The following is a 23,166-nucleotide window of genomic DNA, read 5'->3' as shown; positions in this document are numbered from 1 at the left end:
CGGCGGGTGGACGGCGGGAGGGAGAAAAAAATCGGCGGGATAGGAGAAATGAATCGGCGGCGGGATATGTGTTAGGAGGCCAGAAATGCGCGGCGGGATAGGCGCGATATGGCGGGAGGGGCGGGATTTGGCGGGAGTGGGAGACGATTTTTCACCGAGCCATTGACGCGTCGGCCCGTCACTCCTCGCGTCGCTTTTCGTTGTGTTCGGCGTGCCCGGTGCGTCCCCTGTGGGATGGGGACGGGCTCGGGGCGCCGGACACCGTATCGGGGCGCGCCGAACAAAAATGGGGCTTTGGGGGACGCGGCTGGAACAGTTTTTTGGTCCGGCTCGCCCCAAATTGCTTTGAGAGACGCTTTGGGGATGCGACTGGAGATGCTCTTACTTCATCTATTGTCGGGTTTCTAGGTATTGAGTGGTATGCATCATCTTGATGGAGAGAGTGGGCTCCCCCATTTTTGTAAAAAAGAGTACAACATTTGTAGAGACCCGAAATGTGCAATTTAGTCCAAATAACCTATTTTACTGGAAAGCAAAATCTCAGTCGTCCGATGCCAACCCATGGGTCCAGATCCCCGGATTCTCAACCCACTAGCCCTTCACGCTTCCCTAGCACTAATGCGCTGCAGAATCCCCAAACTACCCGTCTGGTCCAGCTACGCACGTCTTGCCCTAGCGGTACCCACCGAGGGTATTACTGTAATTAGACGACTCTGAGTGGAAATGGTAAAAAACCTCCGACACAAAGGATATGAGCTCGCGCAGGAGTGCGGCTAGGGTTTCTCCGTCTCACACACTCCCCTCCCCTCGTCTCCAACCCCTAGCCGCCGCCGCCGCCGCCGCCGCATCCAAAACCCCTCCCACCTCCCCTCACTCTTCTAATGGCATCCATCCGACGAAGCTGCTAGCTCGCGCCTCTCATCCGCTCGTCCAATAGCAAGTCGATCCACCGCAGCTCCCTGCCCCCCGCGTCGCTGCCATGGCGGCCACGAACCAGTTCGACATCCTCGGCACCGACGACAACGACGACCCCTCGCAGCTGCTCGCTGCGGCGGCTGCGGCCGCGGCTGCGCAGAAGGCCGAGGCCAAGAAGCCGGCCGCAGCGCCTGCTGCTGGAAAGGGGCCCCAGACTGGGCCGGCCGCCAAGCTGCCGACCAAACCTGCTCCCCCGGCACAGGCTGGTGAGTTGTACCTGCGACAGCGCTAGATCTGAGTTCGAGGCGTTTGGCCTTTTTCCACCTTCTGACGTGGATCGATTTGTTCAAAATAAGTTCTTTGATTAGTTTGGGCGTGTTTACTCCTTATCATTTCATTTTGAGGTGGTATGCGTTCCTTTTCTTGTTATTTTTCTTTCTTCTAGTATACCATGTCGGTTGTAACTAATTTTTATGCCATTTGCTCTGATGTCTCGTGCTTTCCATCGGCTGAAAAGTTGAATTTATGCCTTCCTTCGAAGATACTGTTCGAACCTTTGATTACTTTCTAGCCCTGAATCCTCATTTTCACTGAAGCCCTTTCACATGACATGTTTTAGTGAGGGATGCGCGAAGTGGTGGTGCACCATCACGCGGAGGATTTGGCCGTGGCGAACCTGGCCGCGGCAGAGGTGGGCGATACGGCCAGAACCGTGACTTTGGCAGTGAGAACACGAATGGCTACCAGGGAGGTTATGGTGGCGGGGCAGGCTCTGGAGATGGAGCTGTAGCTGCAGGCGGTTACGGTGACAGCGAGAGAGGCCCTCGACCACCGTACCGTGGAGGCGGAGGCGGAGGTAGACGTGGTGGTTACCGGAACAGCGAGTTCGGTGATGACTCTGAGAGGCCACCCAGGAGGAATTATGAGCGTCACAGCGGGACTGGTCGTGGCTACGGGATGAAACGTGATGGTGCAGGGCGTGGGAACTGGGGATCTTCCACTGATGAAGGCCTTGCGCAGTAAGGAAGCTTCATCTACTCTTGTTTTTCATTACTATCTCAATTGGTAAATGGCTAAATGCAGACATAACAGTTGAGGCTGTGTTGTGTAAGCAGGGAAACTGATGAAGCTCTTAAAATTGAGGACAATGTTCCCATCGCTGAGAAGCAAGCTGAGCAGGATGATGCTCCAACAACAGAGGAGAACAAGGATAACAAGGATGTTGCTGCAAAGGAGGAGGAAGAGAATGAAGAGGATAAGGTAAAGGCTACACTCCAATGCAACTTTGTGGAGATTACCCTGTTTTTTAGGTTTGCAGAAGTCAAATGTTTTTTCCTATAGTAGATAGTGCCTTACCCTCTGGCCCCTTGTTCATTATTGTCTTGTTATCTGTTGTTATGATAGCTTATATTACTGCTACAAGTTGCCCCTTGTATATTATACTTAGCTATACTGTTGGGGATGATACTAGCCCCTTCATCCTTTGTGTAACGAAGGGCCTGCCCACTTGAATGATTTTTTCATAACCTGCATAAAAACAAAGGATTTTCTCTAGTCAGGAGTATAGTTCACTTGATGGTTCAAAGGATTCCTCTGGGAACCTACAGAAAAAGTGTTCCAGTGGAGTTTCACAGGAAAATTAATATTTTTCAGACCTCATTTTCTCCTCATCCTTTGCAAGCTTATCCATCGCTTGTAGCTTGTAGGGATGTTTTGCGTGTCCTGGCACCTGGGAGCCTCTATTTTGCACCACTCTCCTATTATTATATTTTTCTACTCCTGACAGGCCTGGAGTATTGTCTTAGTTCACTTGCTGGTTTTGTTTACCAAAGTCACCAACTCTTTTTATGTCAAATCCTAGTAAATTTTTCATCTCCTTTCCTATTGCATTTGATATTTAATGCAATGGACTGAGCTTCTCAACCTGTGGGCATTGTGAGTGCACCTCACACAGCCTGGAACGATTCCCATTCAGCTCAATTCAGGGTGGCTATTCTTCTTAATGATATGTCATCTAGTTCCTTTTCATACTTGTCTGGTTCCATCGCACTAATCTCTTTGCGTACTAATATTCCAATTTCTACAGGAGATGACCCTAGAGGAGTACGAAAAAATTAGGGAGGAAAAGCGGAAAGCACTACTTGCACTGAAGACTGAAGAAAGGAAGGTTGAAGTTGACAAGGACCTGCAGTCTCTGCAGCCACTGTCTACAAAGAAAGCAAATGATGAGATTTTCATTAAATTGGTATGTTTGCCAGTGCATGCAATTTTAATCCTTACACTTCGGTGAAGTTGGAATAATCTACTGATTATGCCTATGTCTCCTTAGGGCGCTGACAAGGATAAGAAGAAGGAAAGTGCTGAGCGTGAGGAGCGCGCCAAGAAGGTAATAACCTATCTATATTCTTACTATGTAGCATGCGGCAATCCCGAGAGCAGTTTGTTGGTGTCTGAACTAGTTCTTACATTTGGTGCTGTCACTTGAGATTTTCCTGTTGAACTGGTGTATTTGATATTGTTCATTTGAATTGTTGAGCTTTCTGTGTTTTCTATAATCCCACTTGGTTACAGTATGTTTTGAGGATTCCTTTTAATTTATACTACTTCTGTTCTTGTGTTAATTACTAGCAAATTATGTACCAGATAGGGTGAGTTTGTAACTATCCTCTTGGGCTGTAATGTTGGATCTGAATCAACCCTTCAGTTTTGAATTAGGGTGTGTTAATTGATAGCTTCTGATATAAGTGGAATTAGAATTTTGAATCCCAATTTGTTGAACTTCAGTTTTTTTGTGATAAATGCTAGAGGCGGTGTTAGTCAAACAACCCACAATTTGTGTAGCAAGTCCATTGTGGTTTTGATGGTTATGGTGTGGTACCATTTTTTCTATTTGAAGTGAAAATAAGACTGCTACTTTATCCCCTGGGGAAGAAATGAAGGATGCTAATATGGTAATTATTTTCTTCAGTCGTTGAGCATCAACGAGTTCCTCAAACCTGCTGAGGGAGAACGGTACTATGGTGGCCGTGGTCGTGGAAGGGGCCGTGGTGAGGGCCGTGGAGACCGTGGTGGTTTCAGAGGTGGATTTGGAGGGGGATACCAGCGTGGACAAGCTGCTGCACCATCCATCGAAGATCAATCTCAGTTCCCGACCCTGGGAGGAGGGAAGTGAAAGGTTGCGTGCCATCTGAAGCGCTGCATTGTCTTTACTGGTGTTGCCTTTAAATTTTGCCTGACGTTGAATTATTGTGTCACAGTTAATTGCAACAAATAATGGTGCTGCATGTGGTTTTCTTTCAATGTTCGGTACTAGACTTTGTATACCGGAGTTCAGATGATCGTCGGGATTAGCCTCTAGTTTTGTAGGCTAGCTTTGCTTTTGGTTAAAGAATCGTCTGCTATGTTGTTTATTCTTGCTTTTAGTGAAATGATGTGATACCAGCAAAGCAACTGGCGATTCTTGCCTAAACAAAGACAACACACCGATGAAAGGAGGGCTTACGCCTTTGTGAAGCAAAGATGGTTAACATGGCGCAACGTTAACTTTGGATTGCATGGGTACTGGTTGTCAGATCCTTCCGCTGGGATTTGCTGTCACGGTGGGAACAGAGAAATATTTGTTTTGTTTTAAATTCTGATGATAATAACCAGTCAATCTGATTATTGGCATTCTTGCACATAAAGGGATTATGAGATTAATGCAAGTATAATGAGATGGAAAGATGCATAAAGGGATTGTGCGATTTGTGCTAGTATAAGGAGATAGAACGATTTGGGGACATTCGCTAAGAATTTCTAGATTGGATAAGATAAGTAGTCACTCCCTGATATGATGACAATGGTTTTTGTTAGATGATGGTGGAGGAAGCATCGAAATAATTTGTGTACATATAGTTGTCAAAAAAATCAAAGTTTTAGTCTGGCTTCCTAATTTATTTGACCTAGATTGTTCAGTATATCTGGAGTACACATATCTGTCTGAGCTTTGTCAAAAATAATGGTTGTACATTGGTACACCCATATCCCTCGTGTAGCTCCGCCCATGTCCACAAATCAGATTGATGACAACCCACTATGGTGGTAAGTGGTAACTGAACACTAGAGTATATATTGGTGATAATTTTTTTAACAGTATGATAGATACAACACTTCGTTAGAATTCGTCTGCTAAGTGCTCATCGGAAATGTTTGCTCTAGGAGTATTTTAGTGCTCACTTTGTGCCCCAGAAGCCGGGTCAAGCATGCAAACCAGCGCAGCTCTCCAAAAGCTTGTTGGGGAAGCTATATTCCAGCAATCCAGACTGACCAAAATATCAGTAGGCTCTAATTGTTTGACCGGGTTCAGTAGGCTCGCTCGACTGACTCATAAGTCAAGGATCATAGCTCATCCAGAGTTGAAAGTGAATATAGTAATGAGGTGTCATGCTTCATGCTGTCAATCTTGTAAATGCCGCGAGGTGTTCTATTTGACTAGACAATGTATTGGTCGAGATTTCTCAATGCAATTTTTTTGAGAAGTCTCAATGCAATTAGACTGGCCAGTCCGTGTCTATAGGTTTTTAAAGAGTTCAATGCACTTCATCATTGGACTATATGCACACGCTGCGTGTGTTGTAATACTGGCGTGCCCCTCTAGGTCTGAAATGGCAAACCGGTCGTTACAACACACACGGCGTCATCTTCCTTCAGGAATGGACTTTGGACAGAAGATATGTTGAAAGTAGTGAACGCTACGAGTATGTCAGACATGTGGCCACACTGACACTACAAAAACCTGCGTTTCCAAGTAAGATATGGATAGCTAGTTAGTTTGCACCTCCTTCCCACCAAACATGTCTAAAATTTATTAAAATTTAGATGTATCTAGATGTTATTTAGTATCTAGATAGATCTAATTTAGAGTAATCTCCGACATGTTTCATGGGATGGAGGGAGTATCAATGTATCATACTCCAGATTGTTTTACTCGAGTAGTTAGTTGAGCATAGCGGAGCATGCTTTTTTACCTATACAGTAACGGCAAGGATTTCATTTCAACTTTAGATAAGTGTTACGCTGTTATACTGGTTACATTTGTTGGTAGCATTCAGATTTTATATCAGATCTTGCTGCACAAACCGGAGATTACTGAATGGACAACATACATACAAGAATAAAACACCCAGCTCTATGGCCAACTCCAGAAAGAGCACACCTGCATAAACGGCCCATGTCAACCCAAGTGCATCTTAAAATTTCTCCGGTATCATACTCCAGATTGCTTCACTTGAGTAGTTCAACATGATGGAGCGCGCCGTTTACCTACACAGTAACGGCAAGATTTCATTTCAACTTTAAGAGAGATGTTACACCGTTATTATGGCCATATTTGTTGATATCATCCATATTTTATGTCAGGTATTGCTGCACAAATTGGATACTGAATGGACATCATACAAGTATGAAACACCCAGGATCCAGCCGTACGGTCAACTCCAGAAGAGCATACCTGCATAAGGATCATATACTTTGCAACCAAGAGCGCTTCTTCACCAACATGCGCTGCGGTTTCACTATGCTGCAGCTCATCAGGTAGCTATAGTAGGGAGGTATGTGAGATTTCCATACAAGGCATTCAAATCTTCCATGGGGCCTAGCTTTGCCATACACAATATCATGCATTTTCAGCTCAGGAAATTTCTGCCCGGGAGAGCACACCTCATAACAGCGATGGGCTATAACTCTATAAGGACTTCAGAACTGCTCGCCATCCTCCAGAGGTATATAGGTCGGTCTTTCATCAAGAGATCGATTGGATGTTCGCCGAACATAAGTAAATGCTTGGTGGTGAATTCTCTGAGGCCCTCCAGAACTTTGCGCTACAAATGGGCATCAAGGTTAGCTCGCAGAAAGGTGCCAACCGAGTTTGCCTACGTGAAAGAAGCATTGTCTGTAGTCGTCGCTAGGTGGTCCGAGTACTAATTTGTAATTTTCTTTACTTTTTGGGCTATTTGTACTACCGTTGATAATTATTAATCGATCGGTGGATTTCTCACATTTTTTTTTCCTTCGGTGATACTATTCATCCATTTGATTCAAAGGATTGGGGTGTAGGAATTTTTCCTTTCGGTTGTTCCTTTCTTTAGATAAATACTCAAAAATACCCTTACAATAACAAATCCAATTTCGAGGGACTTCCTCTCTGTGTTGAGAAAACTTTTCTTCTTCCAATTATTCTTCATTCAATTCAGTTTAAAAAATGGGTACTCGAAATACTTCAATAGGTACGCGCAAGAAATAGACCAATTCAACAGCTTTTTTGTTCCATTTCCCGTGGAGTTTTATAGGGAAATCAAAGAAATTCCACAATCCACTTAAACCTCTTTTTTACATTCCTACGTACAAAGAACAAGACAAAGGTCATATGTTGCATGATAATAACCTAATCTTTCCTTTATATTTATTTTAATCATGATTTAATTATGATTTTAAGGATTCCTGTGTTTTTCCTATTCCTGTGAATCAAACGTCCAACTTCACAAATTCCTGTGCTTTTACAACCATATGGGATTAGACATGCGTTTCTATCCCATTTCTGCATTTTTTTTACTATTTCTACGTTCGTGAAATCCTGCGAATCAGACATGGCCTCAGTTTAAGTCTGAGGTTTTGCCAGCCTAATCATACGCCTCAGTAAAGAGCACATCCTCCTCCATAATTCCTTTCCTTTTCAAAATCCCAATTCAGTTCCACAATAATCAGTAGCCCTACTTAATAACACCACTGTCTTGCAGAGCATTTGCATTCTCCTTCTTTAAACAGTAGACCTAAGCCCTGAGTTAAATTCATAACACCCGAAACATCAGATAGTTATAGGGTGCCGAGGGATCAACTTACAAGACAACAACGCACACAAGCAAACAGGAAAAACAAGACATACAACTTGATCGTCGAAGTCCTCATCCACCAAGGCGAAGCCACACACGCGAAGCGGCGAAAGCTGAAGCTTAGAGGGAGCCCACCATCGAAGAGATACCAGCTCGAGCATACTCCAAAGGGCCAACAGCCCCGCCCCGTCTCCGAAGCCGAAGAGAGCCCCTGCTACCTCGCCCTGGATCGAAGGGCGCCGCACCATCGGCCGGAGTTGCTCACCCTAGAGCTCAAACGGAGACCAGTGCCATTGAAACTGGAGAGCAGAGGCCAAGCACGACCACCAAGAACAACCAAGATCACCACCAACACAGCTCCACCACTGGGCTTGAGAGCTCACCCGGTCTGATGCAAGCATTTGGTGCCACGAAGGAACAACAACTCCAACAAGATGTAGCACCCTCGCCGGAGAACCGAAGAGAGGCGCCGCGAAAGGATCCAACCATTGCCACCAACCAAATTTGTACCAACAAAATGCTGCCCCCTTTACCCAAGGCGGAGCCTTCAAGAAGGACACCACGCCGGAGGCGTAGCCGTTGTCCATTCCGAGAAGAATTGGGTTTTCACCTAGGCAACCAAGGGATGGTAGGAGGGAGGGGAACCTCGACGGTGCCTCCTGCAAGGGAACGATGACCGCAGGCGTCGCCGCCGTCGTGGCCAACCAGCCAGGGATTTCTCCCGGAGACCCCAGTCCCCCCAGCCCACCGTGACCCTCCTAGCCAAGCTCCGGTAGCCAGGCTGGGTCACGGATCAAACAGACGAAGTGCAACCTTCAGATTTGACGCGCGCGACGCCGGAGAGGCCAGCACGCCGGACCAGCACGTGCTACCGGGCCGCTGCCCAAGCAGCCAAGGTCAGCAGCTAGCATCCACACGAGCGCCAGGGCCGCCGCCCGGAGCCCCCGCCGAGGAAGACACCAACATAACCCTCCCTTACCTGAGCCGCTTCAGAGGAACCAGCACCGGCATGGGAGGAGACCACGGAGCAGCCACATCAGCAAAGGCGAGCTTGGCGCGGAGGTCCTCCAGCTATTCACCGCGCGAGGAGCCAAGGGCTCAGATCCTTGCCGCCCCCTTCACCGGCGCCGGCGGGCTTGGCCGGCAGCGCCTCTGGGGGCGACGAGGGGGGCAGGACGGAGATGGGGGCTGGCGGCGGAGGGGCTAGGGTTCGCCCCCTCAGTCGACTGGAGGGGGCGACGCGTGGGAAATGCAAAGGGGAGACTGACCGGCCAAGAGAATTTCCGCATTCGCCTTCACGCCTTGGAGATCATCTTTAGTGAAGGAAACAATCGATGAGACTGCGCACTCTGTTGTTATAGCAAACATGCTCAACGAGGGTGGGGGCAATCTGCAGCAGAAAGCTCACAATCCTCTCATACTCGTTGAGCATGTATGAGAACAAGTAGCTGATGCATGTTTCACGCACATCGGAGGATAGCTCTTCAAGAACAACACAAACTCCTCCATGTCAGCCACAATCATCTCAAGGCCACATAACATTTCCCTGAGCTCGTTGAGACCCTTGCCGCCGAACACCTTCTTCTTTGGTGCCCTAGCAGAGAGACAGAGACGCTTGGCGGGATTGAATCTGCACAGGATGGACTAGTGGCCGCTCACCTCATCTTTGGCCGTGGTGTCGCCTTCTCCGTGGCCTTTGCACCTGAAGGTGTCGAATGTCAAGTTTCAAAATGTCGAATGTCAAGCTTCATGCACTTGCCAACGTCACCACCACGTGTACACTTCACAATATTGAACATGTAGTATCCTCTTGCCAAAGCAACCACCACTTATACACTTCACAACATTGAACATGTAGTAGCCTCAGCATGTCGAGCTGCTAGAGCATCGCTTGGTTCGTGATGTTCCGCCTTTCGGCCTCCTCGACAGTGACGTGGACTGCCAGCAGCACGCAGTGCAGATTTTGCAGGCTCTCTTCCGCTTCTCCACTCAGTATCCGGCGGTATCCGTCCATGATATGGACCTGCTAATAACATCACCAATAACTGCAGAGACGAGTATCTCCATGGTTAATCCTTCTAGATGGAGAGGGAGAAGATGCTTTGTTTTGCTGCTTGGTTTCTTTTAGAGGGCTTTACTAATCCTCGGTGCTATTTTCCGGTCATATGATTAGGTTCGGTGACTTTGAGGTTGGAACAAATCCTAGCCACAAGGAAATGTCAAGTTGCCAATAAGTTAGACTGCAAGCTAGCTCCGACACTAGAAAGAGGAATCAACACAAGAGCCAGGTCAATGGGCAAACATATTGCTACTAGCCGCCTTGAATGTTATCTCATATGGTTGGTAGCACATGCATGGAAAGTTGGTAACCTTTAGCTATCTCAGTTTGGTCGAAAACGTTGGCAGGCTTGACCGAGTCATAAATAAATGTCATATAGGCGTTTTTGTTCCATCACAAGGATAATTCTTACTGAGGTACTGACTCACTGTCTCGTACTTTTATCAAAAAAAATAAAGACTCACTGTCTCGTACTTATGTCAAATTCTACGACCTTCCCGTCAAAGTTGCAGAAGTCCATGTTCAGAAATGAGGAATTATATGCATCCAACCCGAACCACAACCTGAGGTTTGAACTTTCCCTCTTCTCTTCTTTGGTCGATTCACTTGTCTCACCAGCAACAGGGGTCTTCCCAAATGGAGCCGCTCCTCTCCGCAATCATGGGTGATCTGGTCGGCAGAGCCCTGTCCATGGTAACCCAGAGATACTTGCAGTCGAAGGGAGCACAAGAGGAGAAGCTCCAGAGACTAAGGGCAATGTTGCTAAGGATCGAAGCCATCATAGAGGAGGCCGAGGGGCGGCACATAACCAACCAGGTAATGCTCCAACAGCTCCAGATGATGAGAGAAGATATGTACAGAGGCTACTACACGCTAGACGCCTTCAGATACGCAGTGCACACAGACGAAGCCAAAGGTGAGGTGACCACTGGCAGTTCATTTGTCCTGTCCAGATTCAGTCCTTCGAGTTCCAAACGTCTCTTCTTCTCCATGTGCAATACCCTGAGCATGGACTTCATGTTCGATGTCTGGGACAGCAGGAATCTAGACAAGATGCTTGGTAGTATCGAGAGAATGATCGGTGACATGCAGGAGTTAATCTTGTTCTTGGCCAGCTATCCTCGTGTGTCCCGGCAACCTTACAATGCATATCTATTGCTTGATCAGGTTATGTTTGGCCGCCAAATGGAGAAAGAGACAATTATCAGCTTTCTGTTTTGGAGGGAGACCACTGGCAATGGAAAACTGGGGGTGCTTCCCGTAATCGGCGCACCGAGAGTCGGAAAGAGTACACTTGTTGAGCATGTCTGCCTGAACGAGAGGGTGCGAGATCGCTTCTCGTTGATCGTCTTCCTCAGCGGAAGCGATCTCAAAGGTGGAAACTTGGCCACTCTAAGACATAGCGGTGTGATCAAGCATCAGAAACTTGCTTCCACATCACATGGAGACTCACTTGCTGTCATTGAGCTAGCCGGGGACATGGACGAGGAAACATGGAGGCGATTGTACACCTCTGCGGTAAAGCACATGACACCAGGCAGTAAAATCATACTCACGAGCCGCTCAGATAAGATAGCATCCTTTGGAACGGCACAGGCTCTTACCTTGAAATTTTTGCACCAAGAAGCTTACTGGTATTTCTTCAAGACGATCGCATTTGGGAGCAGAAACCCCGAAGAGCATCCGAACCTGGCAGCTCTCGGTATGGAGATTGCGGTCCACATGAACAGATCGTTCATGGCAGCAAATACTGTCGCCGGCATACTGAGAGACAATCTTGACACCCAGTTCTGGCGCAAGATGCTGAGATGCTTGAGAGATTTCGATAGCAAGCACCTCAGCATGTTCGGTGAGCACCCAATTGATCTCCTACAGAAGGACAAACCTGTGTACATCTGGACAATGGTGAAGACCAACAACGTTGTCGTGATGCGCAATATTTACCAGGAGCGCTCTCCCCAGATCAGCGAGGTTCCCACGATAACAGCACAGGATGTGTTGTCTGGGTGTGTTACGTCTCAGGGGAAATTCCAAGCGGTGGCATGGAGGTCTAGGGTACCTCCCTGCTACACCTACTTGGTGAGCTTCGTCGTGTCACCAACAGACAAGCACTTGGTGCTCCGTAAGAAGCGGTCTAGGCAGGAGAGGGTTTGATATGAAAATGTGATTTCCAAGTGTACATCTTAGGTATCTGCCTTTCAAAAATAAAGTGTACCTCCCTGCTACACCTACTTGGTGAGCTTCGTCGTGTCACCGACAGACAAGCTCTTGGTGCTCGGTAAGAAGCGGTCTAGGCAGGGGAGGGTTTGATATGAAAATATGATTTCCATGTGTATGTCTTAGGTAGCTGCCTTTCAAAAATAAAGTGTACCTCTTTTTGTCAGTGTGCCACATCTCCTCGATTATATGTATCAGCTTGCTGTCTGGGTTATCTTTGCAGGCTGAGTTGACAGTCCACACTCATCAAAGTATAACTGTCTGGTATACCTGATTGGTTGAAATTGAACCTTTCTTATCTGCAATACAGACTGACAGAAAACGAGTAGGAAGAATGAGATGTTAATGGCACAAACCCTTCCAGTTACTAGTCCAACATTAGAAAGGAAAAAAAGCATTTCAGAGTTTTGAGCAAGACTTATATGTATTGCAGATAAGAAAGGTGACTTCAACCAATCAGGTATACCAGACTTATTTGGGAAGCATGTTCAATGTGATCCAACACAGTTCAGTACACATGTTTCATGTGTTCTATACTCGGATCAAGCCTGGGAATCTATGTTATTCCAGACCATGGCTTTCTTACTTTCATATTAGCCCAAATCAAAATTTAACTTGTGAACTGACAAACCCTGAGAAGTAAGCAGCTTTCTTATCCCCCAACAAAGTGTACATATAGAGAGAGATGGAATCAGGCGTGCCACAGATCCACGGAGAAATCACTCAATAAACATGAGTTGGAACAATACATTGGATGAAATCCATGAGCATAACCGGACATCCCGCTGACGACTTGACATACATCAGCATTTAGGATAGGTAAAAACCAGGGGACTACTAGCCTAGCTAGAGCAGAACGCACAACGAATCTACCACCGTCCTGCAAGATCCGTACTATTTACCAATCAAGTCGTCGCAGAGGTCAGGTAGCGAGGTCGGGCCGGCGGAGCAGACCAGGTCAGCTAGCAGGACCGGGCCGGCGGCGGCGGCGGCGATCTTGTGAGCGAGTTCCAGCGCTCGGCTGGTGAGGACGCGCGGCAGGAGCTCCGCCTGCGGAGGCAATCGCTGATGGCGCTGCGACCAACACACGATCGCGGCCGCCCTTGCCGCGCCGCCGCTGATCGCGCTTCCCGACATCGTATTGCCTCGCCGGACGCCGGGGGAAGAGCCGAAGAAAGGGTTCGCGATAGAGAGAATGGGAATGCTCGGGAGGCCCCGGATCTATAGGCCCTTTATGGCCCTTTATGGGTCATATTTTCTCTGTGGGCCAAATGGCATCCGTTGTCTCATGCTTTTCTTAGTGCAATGCTAATCCAGCATTGTTTTTTTTTTTCATTTTGAAATGGGAATGGAGGTAGTAGAATATTATTCAACTAAGCCTTGCAAAGAAAATACGAAGATTAACCTGAAGCCACCTCGCTAATGTAAATTGTTGCAACACCTACAAGTTTGATGAAGGGGTAGCCATGTCTACACCGTATGCGATGACCTTGCACTTGTCACCTACACACATCATCTAAAGGCCGGAGGCTTCACCAGGCCGCCCAACAGCGATGCGGGAGCACAAAGCGATCCAATAGATCCTCAACATGCCCCCTTGCACACACTCCAGAAATTGTCACTGCCATCTACCGTCGACAACATATTTATAATAGGGATCAAGGCATTGACCTTTGCTAGGTTTGTCGTCGACGCTACCACGGAATCAGACAACGACACAACTCTGTTCAAGTCCATCATGTCATTTCTGACAACGAGTTTCTGCTGCACCAAGCCACCGAGACTTGTCATCGTCGGCAAGGTAGATGCACACCGCTCCACTGGCGGCGCTGCTGGTGGACCATGCTGGGCTGTGGCACAGTCTTCTGAAATTGCAGAAAAAAAATATCAGGATGTTTTATGTTCCAGCGCTATGGGCCGGTCTGTTCCAATCGGTGGAAACTGAAACTTCTCTAGTTTACCAGCTAGGCCACGTTCGTACCTCTTCTCCATTCTCTGCTTCACAGTCCGTTTCTAAATTTCCCCATGGCTGCTAGCTAGGTCCTCTTTCTTCCGCAAAATCCCCATCTCCTAGATTCATATTTCTCATTCCCCTTTCACTCCGTGGTTCTAGCCAACTTAAATAGCTGCCGCACATCTAGTCTTGGGATTTTCTCAGAAGTTCTAAAACTTGAGCATTAGATCGGCTAGGTATGCAACACACAGGGAGCTTATGTTCTCCTATCTTGTTTTACAAATCCTTAGTTGGAATGGAGCCTTTTCGGTTGCTTGATTATTCAAGATAAATAGCAATGTTAATCAAATGTTAAATCAGTGTTTGCCGATTGGAGATATCCGTGTATTTTAGCCACACAATATTTGAGATTTTTTATTTTTTTCGATAAAGGGAATATATTAATATCAAGAATATACTAATTACACACAGCCTCTGCAACAACGCACCACCCTAATGGCACTACGGATGCATACAACCAAAAAACAAGAAAATAAAATTAAGAAACAAAAGTCTCGCTACAGTATCTCGGGCCTAACAACAACAAAAGATCCACCGTCAAGACAACACCTGAATTACAGACTCTCCAAAAACGACGCCTCCAAAAAGGAAACAGTGCTCAAACACCGTCATCGTCCGATCAAAGATCTTAGATTTTCACCCTGAAGATAGTCCCCGCTCTCAAAACAATGCCTCCACCAAGGTCATTGCCAGGCACAACCAATTAAGGCCAGACCTTGGGTTTTCACCCTGAAAGGTAGGACTCTGCACTTCACCTGTGTTGTCGCCCCCACTTTCATACCGCTGCTGTGAAGCCCGGAACACCAAGCAAGTCCCTCAACAACGCAGAGACTTGAACCTCCCTTAGCTAGTCCTCCCCTCCGACCTTCATGAAATTCTCTTCTTCCGACTTTCATCATGGATCCATAGTCACTTGATGTCAACACAGAAAAAGAGCTTCGCACCGCTCCCTCCAGAACCAATCGGTCGGAATAAAAACATGGGTGCGCACGACCGAATACCTCCGATCCAGCAAACTCCAGGCAAAAGCACTGTTACATTCGCCGGCGGAGCCTTCCGGAACTCAACACTCCGGTCAGATCACGAGTCCAGGCCTCCGGTAGGTCCTCCTCTTCACGCAAGAGAGGCCCTAGGACCACCGCCTTTATTCAGGTCGGACCCCCACGTCGGCGACCATCCTAGGCTGGCCACTCCAACCCTCCACCGGTGACACCATCGCCGGCTTCCAAGCTCCTCCATCTCGCCGCCGGAACGCGGTGATAGATCAAAAGATCTACCACCACCAACCGCAAGCCGATCCTCTCCGGCGAAGAAGAGGATCACCTCCACCGTCGAACCCAAGGCTGCTGCCCCGGGCGTCCTCGTACCGCGGGAGAAGCCCAAGATCATCGCCCCTCACCGGCGAGAGGCGGAGGGAAAGGCGATGTCCTCCTCCACCAGCCACCACCGCCGGCATGCCGCCGATGGGAGGCAGGGAGGCCGCCGCCCGCACCTGGATCGTCCTCGGGAGGACCGCCGCCGCCCCTCCATCCTCGTCTGACCGCCGCCGCCCCAGAAGGCGGAAGGGCCGCCGCCACCTGAGAGACTCCTTGGCCGCCGTTCCCGACGCGTCACGAGGGAAGCCCCCCGCCGCCGCCACGCCCCGAGATCCTTGCCCCGGCGGCGCTGCCGGCGGCGGCGGGAGGGTTGGGAGGCGGGGTGTGGGATTTTTTTTATATGCTTTGCAAATTTGGATAAACTGATATTAGGTGTTTGTAAACTCTAGTTCAACTCATGAGGGTATGTTCTGAACGCAGCGAATTTACCGGCTCCTGTAGGTACAGCAATGATAACATCATGTTGACCTCACCCATGTATTGACTAGTTTCTAAAAATTTGTGAAATATGTCTAAAATTTGTGAAACTTGTGAAAAAATATTTACTATTCAAAGTATGTTTCACAAAGTTTCACAAATGTCGCTCACGCTGTTTATGAAACTTGTGAAACGTTTTCTACTATTCAAATCTGTTTCAATTATGTTTCAGTTTTGTCAAAAAGGAAATAAATAGTCTCACCAATCTCAAAGCTAATAGTGGTAGATGACCGTCCTACACATACAGTTGCCTTTAAAAATGAGTTTTCGGGTATGTTCTGCCTTGAAATTGCAGCTGTGATTTGTGATTGTTCTATGGTTACAAATTCTGCATTTTTTTGTCAATTGGCCCCTCATTTGATGTGCGTCTAGCTCCGCCACTGCACCACTCGATCACTCATCACCTCCATCTAGGAGCTGCTCCAAAAACAATGCCCTTACGAGAAAGACCACGCCGAAATCGACGCCATTGCCCGATCAAGGATACCTGCATCTACAGTTTTCCCTTGACTGAGCATACACAGGCTGCAACGGCTATGATAGTATGATATACAATGTTGAAGTTGAAGAGCACTAGTTTGACGCTTTTGGAGTAAAAAAGGAACATGCCTACACCACATGTAACCCAAATCCCCACCTTGATCGACCCTACATGATGGATCTACGTGAACTAACATCAACATGATCTACAAATTTAGGCCACCCGGGATCGGTTCTTCCTAGCCAGAACATGAACATGAGGCACCGGCGTCTGCACCGAGCAGCTCATCAGGTAGCTGTAGCAAGGGGGTATCTGCGATCTCCACGCCAGAGCCTCGAACCTCCCACGAGGCGCCGGCCTGCCGGACAGGACCTCCTGCAGCGTTATCCTGGGAACATCCTTCTGGTCAGGGCAGGCCTGGTAGCAGCCGTAGGAGACGAACACCTTGGAGGTCTGGGCCAGCCTCCACAGGTAGACATGGCGGTTCTTCTGCAGGAGGTCGTGCGGGTGCTTGCCGAACAAGTGGCGGTGCTTCTCCGTGTACTCCCTCATGTTCTGCAGGATGCTCAGCCAGAACCGGGCGTCCAGGTTGGCCTTGAGAAGGCTGCAGGCAATGTTGGCGCCGATGAACGACCCCTTCTCCTCCGCGCAGATGTCCATGGCGATGGACACCAGCTTCGGGTGCTCCTCTGGGTTCGTGCTGCCGAAAGCCAGCGTCTTGAAGTAGTGCCAGTACGCTTCTTGGTTCAGACACTTCAGCCTCAGCGCGTGCTCCGTCCCCAGCCTCTCCGCCGCCTCCGACCTGCTCGTCACTATGATCTTGCTTCCGATCCCATTGCAGAATGCTGAAGAGCAGAGCCTCCGCCACCTCCCCTCGTCCGGGACCTCGTCCTCGGCAAGTTCGAGGATCACCAGCGAACTTTTTTTACGCGACGTATTATGTTCACCCGGATGTTTGATGATCAGGCCATGGTCTCCCGGATCATTCAGCTTCTCGTCGACCTCGAGATCGTCGCCATTCATGCGAAGAATCGAGGAGAAGTGGCTGCGCACCCTCTCGTCGTGGCAGACGTGCTCGACGAGGGTGCTCTTCCCGATCCTGGCCGGACCGACTACCGGGAGCACGCCCACTCCCCCGCTGCCACTACCCTCCGGTCGCAGCAGAAAGCTGACGACCTGCTCGATTTCCCTCTGCCGGCCGAACATGAACTTCTCCAGAAGCAGGTGCGCGCTGCGTGGCTGCTGGTGGCAGACGCGAGGGTAGCCGCTGAGGAAGACGACGAACTCCTTCATGTCGGCGATCATGCTCCCGAGCCTGTCGACCATGCGCCCAAGCTCCGCGACGCCTCCATCGTTGCCTCCGGCAAGGTAGCAGAGGCGCTTGGCAGAGTTGATCCTGGACAAGAGGCGGCACGGCGGCGGCGCGTCGGCTCCGTGGCTACGGCCGTACGTGAGGGCGTCGAGCATGTAGTACCCTCTGTACATGGCTTCTCTCAGCAAGTCGAGCTGTCGTAGCATCGCCTGGTTCGTGATGCGCCGCCCCTCTGCCTCCTCGACGGTGACGCTCACGCGGAGCAGCGACAGCTGCAGCTGCCGGACGCTGTCGTCCACGCTGCTCTGCTGCCGGTACCGCTGGACCACGAAAGACACGGACCTGCCGAGAAGGTCGCTCATGATCGCAGGCAGGAACATCTCCATGGTCACAGCCCACAGCCGGAGCCGATCTCCTCTGTTTTCTCAGGGGGTTGGAAGAACTGTGCAATGTTCGATTGAACTGCAGCTCGCAGTTGCTCTGGTCTTTGCTGCTTGGACTAATATCGTTCCAGGATTTTGTGATATATGATGGCTTCTCCGCGCCGCAGGCGCCAGGTTATGTGGCTACACACATCTACTACATCACAATCACAAGCATGTTCATGAGCTCTGACTTCAGCAGCGCCATGGAAGGAGCGCCGATTTCGCCATCCCGACGGCGGCTATGCACTGCACGTACTTTTAATTACACATCACATCGGCAGGGGTGTGGGCGCTGCCGATTTTGCCGGCGAGAATTTCCCAAGGTTATCCCTGCACTTCAGCAGCACCGTGATCTTGCTAGTAGCAAGTTGATCTAGGCCGGTGCATGCACCTAATTAAGGCAGACTTCGCTGTCACAATGTATTATGCGATCGAGTGCAATTTGTCCCGTTGTCGGGTGTGGTTGAAACTTGGCATCTTTTCTCATCAATTATCATGATGCTCAAACCAATCAAAACTATGCGGCTTTAATTACTCCCTCCGTTCTGATTTATAGAGCTTGCGTGTATCGCTAGGTCGTAAATTTAACAATAATAATATAAGGTATATATTACGAAAGCTATATCATTCGAAAGCTCACGTGTTTTACTATTTAATGATATAATTTTTATATTATACAATTGATATTATATTGATCAAATTAAAAACCTAAGGATACACGCAAGTCCTATATATGAACTGAGATGAAGGTAGCATTATGAGTCGCAGTCGTGAGTCAATCAACATACACGGTCACTTCCTTGCGGCGGCGTGGCTTCTGGTTCTAGATGAGGATGACAGGATGCGTGGTAATCCTGACGCAACGCCTTTTTGTTTTTGGCGGCGCTGCTATACACATTTATGGGAGAATCATAAATCTAGGTATCCGGTTCATGTAGTATGGTAAGAAAAGTTTTGGTTACCAATTTTTTAAAACAAAATATGAGATATATGCTATAAAAATTATACCATTTAATTCATATTTAAACTGAACGGGAGGAATTATACTAGAAGCAAAATTTTAAGCACCTAGCAAAAAAAATATTTAAGTTTCAACAAATTTACTGTAAATTCCCCTAACACGTTATGAAATTTTACAAACAGCCTAAATATCACAAGATCACAAATTGTTTTATGTTACAATAAATCTTGGTATGCAACCTGAATCATTTTATGAGATTAGTACACATCACAATTTTCATATTCAAGTTTTATAATTTACACGCACATACTTCTATTCATTTTGTAGATGCAATTTTTTTGGGGTAAATCTATAAAACTTAGAAATACGAGTTCCACAAGGTAATTAAGTGGGTTCCATGTACCCAAGTTGTAAAAATTTCCCTTAACATTACTGCTAGCTGGTCCTATGTTCATTTGAGTGGCTCGGTTTTTTTTATTTGATGTATAGTAAAAGTACATCTATTTGATCTAGGGCCTAGTTATTTTGGGGGAAGGCCCTAGGGTTTAGTTTGGCAACTGTGCTCATAGAAGCTTAAATTTGCGAGTGAAGATTTTTTTGGCTCCCAAGCTCAAGTGATACTGTTATTTAAAAAAAATCGAAAGTCACATCTACAAGATTTTTTTTTGAAAAAAATCCAGATGTAGCCAATGATGTATCCCACAAAGTACAAAACATCAATTTTAAATACTTCATATTCTGATCTACATAAAGATGACAAGTGTGGATCTGAGTATGCATATTTTCAAATTTGTAAATTTATCAGATCTTGTCATTTGTGTGTAGCCCATATTACAAAGAATTTTACTGTGCAGTTTTGCATGGTCAGTATTGACTATGTCTTGCTACGGTCCAGTACGAGCTTCTGAACTGGGCCAGGTCAGAGATGGCTCTGTTCTACCGGCGAACTGGAGGCATGCAGCCCTCTTCGCCTGATGCTCAGATCACAAACGAGGAGGCGGAATACATACAAGATAAAGGTAGTGCAGAGAGACATAAAACAAAACCACAATGACAGTATATTTCGAGCAAATGCTCGAATACTAGCATATATCGGTATATCACAACCATTAATCACTAGTCACAGTGACAATTACAACATAGATAACCTGCAGCTCGTATTGACATAGATCAACTGCAGTTCGCAGCCGCTCTTCGTCCTGCCTGCGTGCTTGGGTTCTTCTACCTTTGCAATTTGGCACACGAGAACTAGAGCCTCAAATCTCCCATATAGGCCATAGAGGGTAGCACAGCGCCTCCTGACATGCACATTGGCACAATGATCATGGCTCTTGGGGACTTTGGTCCTGGCTAGAAAGACTCTCCTGGGAGTAGAAATATGAAATCCAGAACTGATCCTTGGCTTCAGTTCTACTCCCAAGAGCCATGATCATTGATCTCTCACCAAGAGTTTGTTATGGTGTGCATCAAACACAAGCCAAGCACCAGAACTGGACACTGGAATTGTCCATCGGTAATCCACCAATCATGTATGAAGAAAAGAAAGGACGCTCCAGGCTCCACTGCAATCAGTGGCTACCTGGTTGTTCGGGATTTGCACTTCCAAGTGCAAGCATCTTGAAAAGCTACCACTAAGCTTCTGGATGCTGGAAAATCTAGCCAGAGAGCCTCTGCCAAGCAGCTTACTGAAGAATGAACCTTTGAAATGCTTCCCCGTCAATATCCCCTGATAGCTCAATGATTATCAGTAACCTTCCTCGTGAGGGCTGAGGCCCAGTATTGGTGCTTCGACATGATATTATCCTCAATACTTGTCAGCTTTTCATCCTTTAGGTTGTTCTGTCTGAAGAACAAGATCGAAGAGTAGTGATTTGCTCACACTATCATCACGGGCTCACAGCAAGCATGCTCCACTAGAGTGTTTTTCCTGACTTTTGTTGGACCAACTGTTCACATGCCATATGGCAACTGAACTGACATTTTTCCAAAACCAAATCTGTGCAAAAAGGCTAGAGGTGGATTGGAGGATAGTTCCCCACAAAAATAACAAACTCCTTCAAGTCAGCTATGGTATTTTCTAGGCTAGCAATCATACCTTGGAGGTCTTCTATGTTGTTGCTACCAAACAGCACTGTTTTTCTATAGTTCTTGGACAAACGAAGGCATTTTGCAGCACTGAACATAGATAATCCAGAGAAGTAACTCACCTCCTGCTCATTCCCTCCCTCTTCTTGAAGGGCATGACATTTCAAGTTATCAAGCATATAGTGGCCTTTGTGCATCCCCTCTATTAACAACCCCAGCTGTTTAGGCATCTCTCGGTTGTTAATTAGCCTCCCCTCAGCCTCCTCGACGATGGTATGAGCTCTTAGAAGCAATTGATTTAACCGCTCCAGATTGGTCTCTACGTCTGGAGGCTGCAAGTATTTGTTGATGGCAAAGGATACAGATCTGCTGACAATATCACCTATGATTGCAGGAACAACTATATCCATTGTGAACCTCCTTCGAAGTTGCAGCAATGAAACGAAATATAACCGAGATACCAAGTGGTAGGCTGGTAGGCTGGAGCTGACCAACTCCTGCCTCTCCAGCCTTCCGCAGTTTGCTATGAGCCTTTACCTACTTTTTGATAGCACTCATAAGGCCATGGACAAACCGCGCTGCCGCTTCTTTTGGGAAGGAGTGGGCAACAAACGCAAGTATCACATGGTAGATTGGGCTACGGTGTGTAAGCCGAAAGCGTTCGGAGGACTGGGTATCCTCAACACCAAACTCATGAACATCGCTCTGATGCTCAAATGGATTTGGAAACTGTATCAAGACGCCGAGGGTCTGTGGGCAGACATCATTCGGGCTAAGTACCTTAGGGGGCGGGACCTCTTTGATGATTATGTCCCTACTAGGGGCTCCCAATTTTGGAATTCCATTCAAAAAATCAAATGGTATTTCAAGTTGGGTGCCAAACATGGTGCGCGCAATGGGAGGCGCACCAGGTTTTGGCTGGACTGGTGGACGGGCAGGGGGCCCTTCATGGCTAGATTCCCCCTCCTATTTAGCTGCTGTACTGATCCGCTGATATCAGTTGCCGATGCTGCACCTCAGGAGGGGTTCCCTGGGGAGTGGAAGGTTGAGTTTCGTAGACCATTTGGCACTGCTGAAGCCGTTGAGTGGGACAACCTCTGCCGGGAGGCCATGGGATGGCTCCCAGGGGTTGAGGAGGACACGGTCTCCTGGTCCATCGACGCTTCAGGCACCTTCACTGCCAAGTCGGTCTATTTGGCTCTGACGCAGGGGGCGTCAGTTACCTGCTTCAAGGAGGCTTGGCGCACAAGGGTTCCTCCCAAGATCCGGGTCTTCTTGTGGCAGCTGATCCGAGGGCGTCTACCCTCATGTGACCAAGTTGCCAAAAGACACGGGCCTTCGAATGGGAGGTGTGCGCTTTGTCAGGAGGTGGAAGACTGCAATCACATCTTCTTCTCCTGTCCCATCGCCAGAATGATGTGGGCTGGAGTTAGGGAACTCCTACACTGCGACTGGAACCCCGCCGGGCCGGGGGAGTTCATTGCAATCGCCCAGGGCCTTTACGGCCCGTTGCGTAGGCTAGTTTGGTTTACGTTCGCAGCCCAGTGCTGGACCCTGTGGACTATACGCAACAAGCTTACCATTGAAGGAAAGATGATCGGAAACCCGGCTGACGTGTTTTACCAAATGTTGATACATATGCAGTGCTGGAGGGTTCTGGTCAGACAGAGGGATCGGGCGATGCTGGACGCGGCGGTGGACGACGTCAGGAGACTCTACGCGAGACTGCGAGCTGAGTAGCGGAGGACCCAGACCGCGACTACGTCTTGGACTTCCCTAGCTATCTATCTATCGTCTAGTGTGTGGTTGTTTTTAGCTACTTCAGCGTTGTATCTCTCAGTAGTATCTCTCCTAGTCCTGGGTTGGGACAAACTTGTTAGCGCCTGCGGGCTTATGTGTGTGTGTGTGCCTGTATGACTATGTTGGATGGTTTGCCAAGAGGGCTTTATTTATAAAGCCGGGCCAAGTGGCCTTATGT

General features: G+C 47.9%; 4 protein-coding genes across 5 annotated transcripts; 2 read left to right on the top strand and 2 right to left on the bottom strand.

Moving 5' to 3' along the window:
- Positions 1-845: 845 nt before the first annotated feature.
- Positions 846-4,325, top strand: LOC127343635 (RGG repeats nuclear RNA binding protein A). The gene is made up of 6 exons (XM_051369796.2): positions 846-1,181; positions 1,535-1,934; positions 2,031-2,175; positions 3,002-3,160; positions 3,245-3,301; positions 3,884-4,325. Exons 1-6 carry the CDS (start codon positions 980-982, stop codon positions 4,085-4,087), a joined length of 1,167 nt encoding a protein of 388 aa, XP_051225756.1. The 5' UTR covers positions 846-979; the 3' UTR covers positions 4,088-4,325.
- A 5,917-nt stretch (positions 4,326-10,242) lies between these two features.
- LOC127343634 (putative disease resistance protein RGA1) lies at positions 10,243-12,223 on the top strand. 2 transcript variants are annotated; one of them, XM_051369795.2, is made up of 2 exons: positions 10,243-10,656; positions 11,008-12,223. In XM_051369795.2, the coding sequence occupies exons 1-2, from the start codon at positions 10,477-10,479 to the stop codon at positions 11,992-11,994; spliced, it is 1,167 nt and encodes a 388-aa protein (XP_051225755.1). In that variant the 5' UTR covers positions 10,243-10,476; the 3' UTR covers positions 11,995-12,223. The 2 variants fall into 2 exon arrangements, with proteins under 2 accessions (XP_051225755.1, XP_051225754.1); XM_051369794.2 differs by having other exon boundaries at positions 10,247-12,223.
- Positions 12,224-16,392: 4,169 nt separating this feature from the next.
- Positions 16,393-18,314, bottom strand: LOC127343633 (putative disease resistance RPP13-like protein 1). The gene has a single exon (XM_051369793.2). The coding sequence runs from the start codon at positions 18,101-18,103 to the stop codon at positions 16,619-16,621; it is 1,485 nt and encodes a 494-aa protein (XP_051225753.1). The 5' UTR covers positions 18,104-18,314; the 3' UTR covers positions 16,393-16,618.
- A 2,798-nt stretch (positions 18,315-21,112) lies between these two features.
- On the bottom strand, positions 21,113-21,598 carry LOC139838111 (uncharacterized). The gene has a single exon (XM_071827463.1). The coding sequence runs from the start codon at positions 21,596-21,598 to the stop codon at positions 21,113-21,115; it is 486 nt and encodes a 161-aa protein (XP_071683564.1).
- Positions 21,599-23,166: the final 1,568 nt, after the last annotated feature.

The sequence above is a fragment of the Lolium perenne genome, chromosome 3, assembly GCF_019359855.2.
Source record: "Lolium perenne isolate Kyuss_39 chromosome 3, Kyuss_2.0, whole genome shotgun sequence".
Classification (NCBI taxonomy): Eukaryota; Viridiplantae; Streptophyta; class Magnoliopsida; order Poales; family Poaceae; genus Lolium; species Lolium perenne.
This window is presented reverse-complemented; position numbering and strand designations above follow the sequence as displayed.